Raw genomic sequence first — 13,693 nt, forward strand, 5'->3', positions numbered from 1 at the left:
TACAGTATTAAAACCTTTACTCATGATACAACAAACAGAAACGAGATTCAGAATTAATGACTGAAAAAAAAAAAAAGATTCATATTTTTTTTTCTTCTTTCAATCCCCAAAGCACACAATAGTCAATCAGCTCCACATGTACGATGGAGTAAGATACAAACAGGACAAAGAACAGACACAAGAGAAAGAGAGAAATTAATAACAAGTGACAGATTCTTCCATTCTGATTTTACAGTTCTCGTATTTGTTTAATACTTTGTAATAAACAAAAGATGAATAGCATAGATTGAAAAGACGGATACAAGAAACGAGACAAAGAAAATGTGTGTGAAGTTTTTAAAGTGAAGAGTAAACAATTAAGGAAGATTCTAGATCTACTGGAAAATAGTTTTTCTGTTTTTCTTCTTGATCAACAACCGAACACCTGATCTGAGTTCTTTAAGTCCCTGCCCTTCTTCTCCTCCCTCCTCGGCTCTCTGACCTACTCTTCACGGTTCCTCCAACCTCAAACACAACCACCTTCTCCTTCAGCGGAGAAATCCTGTTCAGCTGATCCTTCCCATCAAGTTAATGTAACCAGATCCTGCTAACCACACCTATGCATTTTAGTGGGCTATGCACTGTTTTCTCTAAAGTTAGAACCATATTTTCTCCCTCACAATCTAAAACAGACTCCAAAAGGCTTTTGAAAACGTCCACTTTTAGCCAGACAGGTAACACCCAGTGGCAAAAATACCAAACCAAACCCAGCTTAAGAAGAGCAGGTCCAGGACTAGGCTAGGCTAGCCCTCTTAAATCGTTCCTTATCCTAATTTCACTCATCGATGCATTTCCCTCTCCTTTATAAACCAAAGCAGATCTTTTCAGGCTATTAGGACCCCATGAAAAGCACCAATGCACAGCTTGAGCACCCAGAGGGGTCCACAACACTGATCCTCTTCTCTCTCCTGTGACCAGCACGTCCCCTCTCCACACGTGCTATCATTCAACTCCAATTAGGGCCCCTCGTTAGTAAGCATCACACACAGGCCGAGGTGAGCGCACACTCTGCACGATAATCACAACATATGACATGACAGACAAGCGCTGGGGACTGAGTGGCCCTGCATTTAAAAATGGCCGCAAACAGCTTGGCAGTGATAAATAAACCAGTGAAGGTGGTGGCGGTTTTGAGGCTGCACAGCACACTCTTTAGCATCACTGATCAAACAGGAGGGGCCTTGGCGCCGGGGTTAAAACGTCCAATCATAACACGGTGATATAATCTTCAGTCACAGCCCGCAGGGGGGGGAAAAAAAGCATATTTAATCAAAGTCTTTATTCTCAAAAGCGAGTCATTTCAAAATGTAACAAAGATGGCGACAACAATACTGCTACACAGTCAAAAGGTCACAGCATGCGTCTGCCTTGAGTGCACAAGGTTGCAACGACAAACATTTGTGGGCGGTGCGGCGCAATCTCACGGCCCCCCGGTGGAGACCACAGATCGCCGCAGCTCTGCCGTCAAGTAAAGTAAGCAAAGAGGGACACACACCACGGGATCCCTTCGCCATAGCTCTCCAACGCTTTGTCCCACGATAAGCTTCACATCCTTTTCAAACGGTCCGAGTCCATTCTGATGCAAAGCCTGACAATTTTCAGCCCATGTGGGTGACTGAATGTTAAGTTTAAAAAATAAAAAGCAGTGGAGATGGGGCAGTACAGGAAGGAAGGAGGCTGGGCTGTACTGACAGAGCATCGGGCCAATGAGCGAGTTCATCACCCCTCCAGCCTGGCTCCCTTTCCTGCACCATTTTATTATTTCACGCAACTAATTTATTTAACAGCGCTCAGCAAGTCACAGCCAAAGCTACAGTTTCTGCCAGTCAAAAGGCGCAGCTGCAGAAGATTCCATACACATGTGCATAAAACCTTACACACAAACCTTAAAACAAAAGCTAAAAAAACGAAAACACCCAACCACCAGCTTTTGCCAGGACAGTCAGTCTGAAAGCTTGAAACGTCTTAGCACATAAAACCTGCACTGACTGTATCGCTGTTTTACTGTATCTGTTTATTGTCTTCTAAATGCTAAGCTCATAGCAAAAAGTAAAGGAATCTAAAAAAATAGCATAGCACAACTTAAATACATTGCTGTTATATGGAGGGATGGGAATACCTAAACGACTTTACTGCCAATTAATATTAACTTATGTAACAGACTAAGCTAAAATTTACTTATGCCAGAAACACAACAGATATATTGCATGACAAGTTGAACCACAATGAGTATACAAGTTGCATATTTTGACTTTTGAAGAATCACCAACAGAGATCGGTGTCCATTCAGTCAACTCTGCATGTGTGTCTAGTACTTAATGTCAACTAGTGAACCCTCCAGCACTGTGACTGGCTGTATAATGATTCCCATCCCAAGGTATAAACACGGTGCAGTAGCAGCAGGCTTAAACATTCAACAGAGGAAGCTCCAAAGCTAAAATCCTGCAGAGAAAGTTTCAAGGATATCAACCAACCAGAAGAGGAGATTATTCACACCATCACACATCCTGAAGTCAGCATACTCTCTGAGCGGCACACGGAGGGGAAAAAAAAAGCTTGTTTAAGGTTCAAACCTAATCCACAGCCCAACTGTCTCAGGACAACCAAACCTGTGTCCAGACCACAGATTTCAAAGCTCAATGGCTGCAGAATCACTCAAGTCTCTATTATTTCATCTGAACCACCTCAAGTCACTAAAGCACTGAGACCATACTACAGCTTATACAGTACAAGAATGCTGGTAGATGCTCGTGCATCTCACCTAAATCATGAGCTTATCACCATCTCGCTTTGCTTGCTAATACATAACACGAGTCAGCAATGGTGCATAAGAGAATGAGCTTTCTCTGCATGTAGGAAATTAATGGACATCTGGAGACTACTTTGTTGAGTTGATCGTTTGTATGCAAGGAAAAAGAAGAAGTGAAACAACACCGAACTCTAAGGTTAGACCAACTTATATGTTAAACACAACACCTGTTTTACAGGTCAACTGCCAGCCTCTATGTCCACATCACATGGGGGAGGCCGTGGATCCTCTCTGAGAAGAAGTATTTGGACTATCTGCAGGGCGGGAAGCTCTTTGCTCATTCTGGTAGCTGGCGGACCCCAAAATTCAACAGCTACTTCCACTGCTTCCACCAGGCAAACTGCTTCCTAAAATTACAAAACAAACTAACTCTGGCTGTGACTGGTAGAGACAGAGCCTTATCAGCCACAGCCAACAAGTACAAGCACTTTGCTGGTATTCATTTTCCAAAGTAGGGAGACTAAAATAAAGGCAGGGGTCATTAAAAAAAAAAAGAAAAAGAAAAGAAAACTTCAAGAGGGAGATTCAGTTTTAAGCAAGAGTGGAGAACGGCTGTCTGATTTGTCTGTGTACTTGCATACTGAAATTGCATTGATGTAAATGTGCAAGTCTTAAATGAAAAGACCGTATTCGTTATTTAGCACCTGGTAGAGGACACTTGTGCCTCTTCCCTGTAGAATGATACTGCAAAATGTGTATCTAATTTCTATTCAATGTGGTGACTAAAAAGAAGGCTAAATATACTTCAGAATGTCAACACTCTTTTAAATACTAACAGAAATGGCAGCAAATCTTTATGTGTACCCCAGTATTGCTCGCCTTTGAGCACGTGTAGACGGTTTAATTCATAGTTTTAATATCTCCTGATCGTGTGGTAGCTGCATTTGACTTTTCACTGTAATTCTCAGAATTAGTTGCTCACAAATTTCAATCACAGTAAATGTCAAGTGCCATTGTCAACAAAATCCAGCCAACCAATTACCAAGAACTACAGGAAACATTGGCAGAAGTTGGTGCAAAAGCAGCATTGAGGTGTGGTTTGGCCCTGGGCTCAAAAAGGTTCAATGGTGAAGGTTTAATGGTTGTCACATGGGAATCAAGTCCAATGTTGATTCAACAGCTAAAAATAGAGCTTTATAATTTGTTTGGTGGAGCCACATCTTTGACTTTCTCAAGTGTGAACAGGCCTTTGTTTTCACATGACTCCATTTTTTTCTATTATTTACATCTACTGTACAAAAAGTTGCAAGCACCGAGCCCATACACAGTGAGTGAAGTTTTGAAAGAGTAGGTAGTAGGTGTAGGATTTCCATTATATATAATCACAAGGTTATTCCAGGAGAAACATGACATACACGAGGATCTTTGTAAACGTGGGGGCATCTTCACCGATCTCCATCCTCAACACGAGATCTATAACAAACTGTGGGCTGCAAAATTACACCAACGGACATATTATGCAAATCTCAGCTGCTGCTTTTTGTATTGCACAAATCCTGCTTTAACAGATAGTATGAGTGCAGCACAGCATGCCTCTCTAACTACAATAACTGCTGGGTTAATCTTATTTACTGAAGAGTCTCCCTGAACTGCAGACAGACTGCTCAGTTACATGCAGAACTGGTCAGGGACAAATTCAAATCATTTTCCTCTTTTGTGTTCAACACACAATCGATTAAAAAAAATATTTTTGCCATTTAAACAAACAAAAAAAAACACCCATAAAAAATGGAGATGTTCAGCTGTGCTGCGTGTTAGGACAGTAACGGTAATATAGTCAGTATATTCGAGGTTAGTGTAAACATCCAATCTGATTATTATTCATTCGGGACGTGACTGAATTTTTATAACAAGTCACCACATCTGATTTAAAAATAACAACAATAAGAAAATCCTACACTTAGTACCTTCAAGTTCATCTTAGATGTCTGAGATGGTCAGATGGTCATTTCTAGGAAACAGAAACATTTACACAGTTACAATTCACAAAAGTGCATAAAAATGACCACCAGCAAGAGGAGCCGTTAAATGAATGGGAAGGTAAATGAATACTCTTTTTTTTTTTCTTGCATGAAGCTGTACTTCCTGTGAGCCTCAAGCTGTTTAAAATGCCAACCATCTGCCAAAGTAGAGAAAAGGATAAAATCAAAACTTAAAAAAAAAAGAAAGAAAAGAAATTCAAGTCATTCTTCTTACAAAGCCCGCTGTGCGCATCAGGGCGGGAAGGACCATGTTTGCCTGTTCAAAGTCCTCCCAGCCCCCTTTTTCCTGGATTTCAAAGCCTTGGAAAAAGCTCTCATTTCATGAGTACAGTACTTCAAAATAGAAACTTAAACAAGTTTCAGCATGGATAAAAAGCATAAAACATTTCAATTTTTACAAGATTGGATGAGCTCATTGGGAGGGTGTTTCTGCCTGTCCATTATAGGGCACCTCCTGACAATAAGAAAAAAAATGTTTTTTTGATGATGGACAGTTGATTGAAATGCTATGCACCTGATTTCAAGCTAAAATCAAACATGAATAACTAACCGGCTAGTGATGGATATAATATACAGAGGTGCAACTAGCAGTAACCCAAGTAAAAACAGGGGAGGTACACCAGTTACACAGAAGCAAAAACCCACTGCGAGATGAAGATGGGAAAACGGAAGGCTAACTTAAAATTAAGACATTTACTGTATATGTAAGATAAAAAGGGCGTGTATTCCTTGAGTCATAACCCCTATGGAGGAAAACTGGATATGGGAGAACAGGTGAAAATGTGTGTGTCTCAGTATTAGGAAACTTATTTTCAAAGCCATATTGTCTGTGTATTAGTTACATCATAGGTCAATCCATGGTTGCAATTTCAAGGATCTGCATGCGTGTGTATGTGTGTGAAGACAATTAGCCAGGGTGAATGTGTCTTTTTGTGTGTACATTAAAACCAGCAGGTGCTGCAGTTAAGTGAGGCCCAACAAGAAGAGCCAATGACCCAACACAGAGGGGGTCGTGTTGGTAATCCTGGTGTGCACTGGATCCTGACCGGAACAAAGCTGGCTCCTCCTCTAGGTGAGCTGGTGAGGCGCCTCTAGCATCTCCATCAGGAAGGTGTCAATGGGCGTATCACCAATCAGTTTAAAGAAGAACAAGTGCTCCAGGCACTTTAGACCGATGGAGCGCAGTGCCGGGAGCCGGAGGAGGAGCTTTGCAAACCTGTAAGACAGAAGGAATGATGAGGAAAAAAAAATGACCACCGACCCGGTAATCTCTTGAAATCAATTAAAATGCACTAAAAATTGTGCATTTTCAGATTACAGGAAGAAAGCATCCTGGATAATCTGTTAATATAACATATTTAAGCGGAACTAACAGATTGTGAAAACACGAGTTGGAATACATAAAATATCTGTTCATAATCACGATATCTAACAGTGTACAGCTCAATTTATGCTTATAGTACATGTTCTCTGCCCCTATTCTTGCATTGAATTTCAAGTGACAAGACATCAGCTACACGGCTACTTAATGCCAATCAGAGGTATTTGATACAACTTAAAATAAAAAAATAAAAAATAAGTTGCTGTTTCAGTCAAAACAAAACAAAACAAAACAAAAAACAAAAAAAAAAAAAAAAGTCAGTAGATTTGAGAGGACGCGATTAAATGCTGCCCAGGATTCTTGGCTGTTTTATAACTTGTGCTTTCACTGTGTAAACAGCAAAGTAAATTTTATCAAGATACAACCACTCAGTTTGTTTGGTACCAGCCCAGAAACTACGAGTTCAGAAAAGCAGACTGTGTATCAGCTGCACTGTGCAGCGGTGATGGGTGTTCGTGGGTATGTGTAAACAGCAGAGCCAACAGTGACTTCACCTCTTGTCTGTATTCACATGTGCGATAGCTTACCTTCCCTGCTGATCGGGATATTTCTGTTTGCAGTAAGCCTCAAGAGATGCGTACACCCTCTCTCTTAGGAGCTCCACCTCACTGGGGTTGGACAAACCCTTAGCATCTACAGGTAAAAACAGAATATTTTCATTATTTAAACAGTTCCTGATTTTAGAATTCCTTCAGTTTCCAGAAATTTATGAGTCTGTTTAATTTTAGTTTTCCTAATGACCCTTTCCCATGATCTTCAACATTGCATCTGCCCATGTACCTGGATTGAAGAGAATGATTGCTCGAAGGCAGCCCAGCTCTGTCTTGTCCATTTGCATGTCTCTCATTTTACTAACAAGCTCTGTCAAAACCCTGAAGAGAGGAGAGGACAAGAAATATGCAAAGAGAGAAATCCCAAATCGAGACAGTAGGAAAAAGCCGGAAGAGAGCGAGAGAGGGAGGGAGAAAAAAGATAAAGGATTGTACCGGTGAAGAAGAAAAAGAGGGGGAATCGATAAAAATAGGAGAAAGTACATGAGAAAAAGACAATTTTAAATGAAACAGAGAAACCAGTTGGCAAAACCACTGCTATTTATAGTTACTTATTAATATAATGACTGTAAGTTAGGCCATGGCTGAAAACTGCTGGTTCTGCAGCTGCACCGGTGACTGAATCTGTCCTATCATGAAAATGGCTGGCAAATGTCAAAATCTACAATGACTGGAGAAAAGAAATGTTTTTAGTAATTTCTTGTTTAGTTTGAGACTTTAACTTGTGTCTTTCCCTCAACTGATGTTCATGGAGGAGAGACGCACTCAGTTCAGAAAAATATTTTTCATTTACCAAACACAGACACATAATTTGGACCAAAGCTTTTGAGAATAAACCAAAAATGCATTTAATTAATTGAACATTTCATGCTGTTCCCCTGACTCTGTCATGTCTATGTTAACCAGGTGTCCAGTTTTTCTTTTTTAAACTCTTGGTTCATTTCAAGTACACAGCTGTGGCTGTGAAGACAGCAGTCCCACCCATCTGCTGTTCAAACCTCCTGTTTGAAAGACACAACCAGTGAGAGGAGGTAAAACGGCTCATTTCAGGCAGTGGATGGACTGAGGAGCTGCACAGAGACCGAGGTGGAAATAAGCCCAACACATCCCCTGTAATTCCTAACAGTAATCCTTTCAGCATAATTTAAGGTTTCAAAAACTACACTATTCTAGGACTGCCCCCAGGATTTTGATGAAATGCTCACTTTCAAAATAATTTATTGAAATTAAAAGTAGAATGGCTACTTTTAATTTTTCACAACTGCATGAATAAATGCAAGCAACCAACAAAAACATAACCTAAACATGAAAATGTCACAATAACAACATTTTCAAACATTTCATTCAATGCATTTATCAAGCTTTAGTAGATGTTGTGTTTTGCAATCTAAACTATTAAGTGTTTCCCCTCCAGGCAAATGAACTGAGTGAAAGAGGAATGGGATACAATCCAGAGAGTAAGAGGAAGAAGTGATGACCGTTAGAGACTGCTTATTTGCTTCTCCATCATCCTTGATCAGAAACGAACATCTGTTTTTAATGATGGGGATTTTTAAACAGACACCGCCTTAACCAACATTACAATGCACTGCCAAATCAATTGTTTCATGCACGGCAGCGCTCTGGATAAATGCTTTTTTCCCCTTTACATATTTACTTGAGAAAGTGGAGGAAATGAGGAGTAATTTATGGGGTACACCCAGAGTACGTGTCATTATTTTTATACTACGGGTATTTCCCATCTGATGACAGCCAACAACACCTCCACTATAAATTAGGGGGTCTAAACGTTAACCGAGGACTTGGGTAATACAGTATTTGCTGTTCACAAAGGCAGTCCACACATTTTGTTTCACTCTGCAGTCGTCTAACCTAAATATACTTTATACTCTAAGAAAATGAAGTGCCAAAGTGCAAAACATTCAGTGACAGGATGCATTCAAAGCCACAAACAACACATGGTGTCTGACGGTACGCCTATCATTTACAATTTTAGGTGATGTTCAGACTTGTATCCTGTTGTAAGAATCTGGCTTGCAGCTGTAAGGCTGCAGAAAAGTCTGAAAGCATCAACGTTTCCACGGCGTTTGTTTGTTTGTTTTAAGGTTGACTCAAAGAGGAGGGGTTCAAGGAAAGTGTTTGTGTAGTGGGGTAATTACCTGTCAAATATGGCCCCAACCTCGGCATTGTGCGCCCTGTGTATTCAATCACAATGTGTTATTACAATGTCATTACACAGTTACAGTACAGTACTTTCTGTTCTGAGCCCTTCAGCTAGTGGTAGTGCATAGGTAGTCCATGCTTACATGTAATGTTAACATGGTTGTATTAAATTTGATGTCTGGTTTAAGGTTTGCTTTATTTGACAATTTATTGTGCATGTTCTGTTACATGTTGCTCAATGTGGGCCTCTGATAGAAATTTGAAGTGCTTTATTACATTATAGTGTGCAAGCTCACATGATTCAACGATTTGCACATGTATTAAAACAAGCACAGGCTGTCACAGATTTTATGAGCCAAATGCAGGACAGCAGAAAAACATTTTATAAATAAGGCCCTTCAAGATTTTTCTTGCTAAATGTTAACAGATCTTGAAAGTAACCTGAGTAAATGTCACTGAACTGTGTCTGTTGGATGAAGAACAGAGGCTTGACGAGCAGAATACAACATTTAGGACAACAAATTAAGCACACACAAAAAAGGAAAATAAAACATCAGAAAACACAAGAAAACAGAAGACACATTTCAAACAACACAAACACAACAACAAAGTAAAGCAGAGGTGCTGCCGACCTTTGTCATCGATTTATTTTCACATAAATGTGGAGAGTATGTAGACAAAAGGTCACGGTGTGCTTGTTTCCTGTGTGTGTGCTCATTATGTTATCTTTCCTCTTGGCCATGTAGTCAGTAGCAGCATTATAAAATACTATTTTTAACTGTTCGGTAGCTTCTTTGAATGAGATCAGCAATGACCATAATTTAGTATTCAACTGAATGAAACACTGCTAGGCAAGGATTGGGTCTGCTTGTTCTAGGAAAGGGTCATTGACCAGGGAAGCAAACAGGAAAGGATGTGTAATAATCAATTTACTTTCTCCCTGTCCAAACTCAAAAAGAGATGGTAGCTTTCAAAATAAGACACCAGAGTCATGTTATTATTAAGACTTACATTTTTAAACCTACATCGTATTAATCTGGACCTGTCCAGCTTTTGTGTTTGCTGAAATTTGTCCGTTAGTTCGTGTAGTTAAATGATGTGTTTTTCAGTTTGATTTTTGTGTGTGGCGTTTCTTTCTTTCTTTTTTATAAAGAGCTTGTGGTATTTTGCACTTCAGGGCCATTAAAGCAAGACGTCTACAGCGAGTAACGTGTCACAAAGAAATATTCACATCCTCTTTCATAAAATATGGTTCAGTAGACTCAAACAGATGCTGATGCCAAGCAGAAACAGAAGCCTGCTGCTAGTAGAGAGCAGTGCTATGAGAAAATTACCTTTGAGACATTTGCAACAAGCCCAGCATGATTTGAACCAAACTGGATTTGAAGCCAGGATTAACCCTTTGTAGCAAATTAGTAATCGATTAATGTGTAACTACTGTGAATTAAAACACTGTGATCAAGCCAAAACTTTAGATAAGATTAACCAAGAGCTGCTATACACATATTGTTTTTTTAAAATCAAGGCAAAAACCGGCTGACATCCCATCATGACATAAATCATGTTATTACACCTTACCTTTTTAAAGTATTAAGTGATGGAAGCTGAAATAATGCAGAAGACTAGAGAGGCCACATATGTAGTAATGAATAGTTTTGGCCATAATTATGTGAGAAATTGAAAAGTTTCTAATGCATCAACTGCAAACAAACTGTGCACTATTTTGTTCTGGGTCGTCATCCAGCAACCCTCTCGGCTACGAGGGGAAAACCCCCGCTCAGTGCAGCCACACATGCCTGGGGTGCGACTTGGCCGGTCAGTTGGGGAAATTTGCCCCCTTCATGAAGCTGGCAACTTTTCAATCTTTGGCCTGCGGTCATAACGCTATGTGGATTGTGATCTGATGATGGTTTCTTGTAAACACAGTGGAGTTTGTATCAGAACTTTAATCATTTATAAATGTGCTACAAGTGTCCGTTTATCTATCTGCATCCATATTAAAGCACAATAATTCAAAGAACAAAGTTTGACATCTTTAAGTTATAATTACATCTGTTTATGCATGTTAAGCTAGACGTACTGAAATTGTGGGGGAAAAAAAGATAATAAAAACTGGAAGATTTAACACCTTTTAACATACTTACGGTCTCTAAAACATTCTGCATGATAATTAAATTATAGTCACACATTTTTAAAGACATTTCCATTTTATATTTGCACATAGGATTGTACATTTGCCAGCCATTACCACATTACCAGATCATACAATGAGTGATATGCCACTGAGTGTGCAGGAGTTTGCATGCATGCCTATTGCTAAGTATTAGTCACCAGCCTCCCTGGCATGCGCTGTGATCCTACAGGCAGCACTACAGAAGCAAAGTCTCTCAGCCAATTACAGCCAATGCAGAACACAGCAGCTGCAGCCAGCCAAAGATGAACACTGTAACCTCGATTCTTGTTCACTAATCCAGAGAAACCGAAAGGGATTTCATTCTGGCTTTCCAGGATCCGCTTATTTTACTCTATAGTACATGATTTTATACTGCATACATGTAGACGTAGTACACTTGAGTTTCAAAGTAGAACGGCTTCTGAAAATGCACTTATATAACAAAGCTAAAACCCTCTAGTGAACACAATAATTTTTCGGTTTCATGCCGCCTTCTCTTTAAAGCTGCAGAGAGTCCCAAATGTTGTTTGTGTGTCAGAGTTACACCGTTTGTGTTTCCATTCATTGTGGCATTACCTGTCAAAGATAGCTCCAACACCTGCACTGTGGGCACTGTTCCTGTGGACATGCAGGCCCGTGGCAAGTAAAATCCCGTCCTTCACCGAGATGGAGCGATGGGAGAACGATGCAATCAGGAGCTCATTCCAGCCTGTTGAAAAGGTGGTGTCTCAGTATCTTTAATGGGGTTTATTTAATGTTTAAAAAACAAATACATTAAACTTCATTTATTAATAAATGTTTATAAAAGCTTTCATTTCACCCTGTAAGCACATTTTTTTTTAACCACACGATTGCCTTCGTTTGAATTTGGTCGATTTTAATCTTTGGTTGCATCTAAAAATGGCAGAAGACTAAATAATTTCCTGATCATTTCAATATAAAAAAATGTAAATAAAATTCAGCAACTACTGGTGCAGTGGCTAATACACGAGACAGATCCCCAGTTCAAGACTAGGACACACAAACCCAGCCTCAGTGGGTCACAAGCTACTGTGCTCCTTCTGCAAAGCCCAGAAAAATGGGAGAGAGATCAGGCAGAACATCCATCATACAATGTGTGCTAAATCAAAGACACAGATCCATTCAGTGTCACAACCCGTCGGAAATAAGAGAGCATCCAAATTTACCTCTATAGTAACTGTACTTCACAAAGTACAAAAGCAAAAAATGTCAAATTTAATACCCTTGCAAAAATAGTGTGCAAGTTTATGCTTAGCTTTCTTGGCTGTAGTGGCTGCTGTTGTAATAACTGCATCAAATATACTGCTCAATAAATAAATAAATAAATATGGGAACACTTAAATGAAACATGATTGATGAAATAATTAATCAAGTTGAAAATCTTTACTGACACAGTGTGCAATTTATTGAGAACAAGACGTAACAATGGATCTTGAAAACCAAAATAATGAAATCAAAATAACATCAAAGAGTTAAAGTTAACATTGTTAAATTGTTTCCTGAATTTCTTTGAGCAGCAAAAGTGATGTTTGCATTCTTCTTTGATGCACAAGTGAGACTAAAAGCTGGACTTGAAGTTTTAAGACGGTGTTACAGTAAAATATAGAAAATCCTGAGAACTAAAGATTATGTAAGATTAAAATGTTCTGATTTTGATGGATAGACCATATGGTGTACTTTATATCAATCCGTGCATGGTGACGATCAAACTGTAATGCCATTGTTACAAAGAACTGCAGAAAAATGTTCATTGTTTGCAAGAACCGCCCTGTTATTTGTGCATTTTTAAAACTGTTGGAGTATATCATGATAGTTTTAACTAAGATTAAACTCAGTAGAATCTCACCTGAGTCATTAAACTGGATCAAATCAGACTGACTTACCTGCACGTAGCAAGATGACCTGGTCATCCAGGGGCAGCTCTGAGAAATGAGGGATCCTCTTGGCCCACTCCACCAGGGTGAAGAGCTGCTTGTCTGCTGCCTGGCAGATGTTGGTGACTGGATCATTGGGCTGAAATAAGCAGATTTACAGTATTAGTGGTACTGTGATTTCATTGCAGCTTTAATGCATTACTATGTGCCTGTGAATAATATTAAAACAAATCTGACGTCTAACAGTAACTGTATCAGGCAAAGCTCAAGAAACACATAAACTGGGAACTGCTGTACAGTTTGTTTAAACTCAAACTTCCTTTGATAATTATTTCTATTGTTAAAAACATCTAAAGGGTTTATTTCCACCCCCCAGGCTACTCACAGAGCTGCCGCCCGAACTTCCATCTGCATGCAGCTCTGTCTTCTGCTCTACGGCCATCTCTGCTTCCAAAATCTTCTCTACTGGCATCTCCTCGTTGACTGCACTGGTTGACTCCACCTCACCATCTCTATCCTTGTTCCTCTGCCGCTCCTCTTGGACAGCTGCAGGACAAGGGAGAGAGGAACACAGGGGAAAACAATAAAGGGCAAGAAGGTTGGAAGGGAGGAAAAAGTAGGAAGAGCAGAAAGGAGAAAAAAAAATGTGGGTGGGTAAAATGAGTGAATGTATGTTATTATGAGAGGAGGAGGAAAAGTA

The 13,693-nt window shown here is 39.6% G+C and overlaps 1 protein-coding gene across 9 annotated transcripts in view; it reads right to left on the reverse strand.

Annotated features, from left to right (window-relative positions):
* The window catches only part of rxrba (retinoid x receptor, beta a), a 23,249-nt gene continuing 9,556 nt past the window's right edge, over positions 1 to 13,693 (reverse strand). For 4 of the 9 annotated variants that reach the window (XM_039605123.1, XM_039605125.1, XM_039605121.1 and 1 more), the window contains 7 exons: positions 13,379 to 13,539; positions 13,003 to 13,132; positions 11,675 to 11,807; positions 8,922 to 8,957; positions 6,992 to 7,083; positions 6,739 to 6,844; positions 1 to 6,046 (listed from right to left, as the gene is read on the reverse strand). In XM_039605123.1, the coding sequence (XP_039461057.1) occupies positions 5,899 to 6,046; positions 6,739 to 6,844; positions 6,992 to 7,083; positions 8,922 to 8,957; positions 11,675 to 11,807; positions 13,003 to 13,132; positions 13,379 to 13,539 (806 nt within the window). In that variant the 3' untranslated portion in view covers positions 1 to 5,898. The remainder of the gene's footprint in view (positions 6,047 to 6,738; positions 6,845 to 6,991; positions 7,084 to 8,921; positions 8,958 to 11,674; positions 11,808 to 13,002; positions 13,133 to 13,378; positions 13,540 to 13,693) is intronic. The other 5 variants (XM_039605127.1, XM_039605126.1, XR_005609745.1 and 2 more) reach the window with 4 other exon arrangements.

This window comes from Oreochromis aureus, linkage group 22 (genome assembly GCF_013358895.1).
Source record: "Oreochromis aureus strain Israel breed Guangdong linkage group 22, ZZ_aureus, whole genome shotgun sequence".
Classification (NCBI taxonomy): domain Eukaryota; kingdom Metazoa; phylum Chordata; class Actinopteri; order Cichliformes; family Cichlidae; genus Oreochromis; species Oreochromis aureus.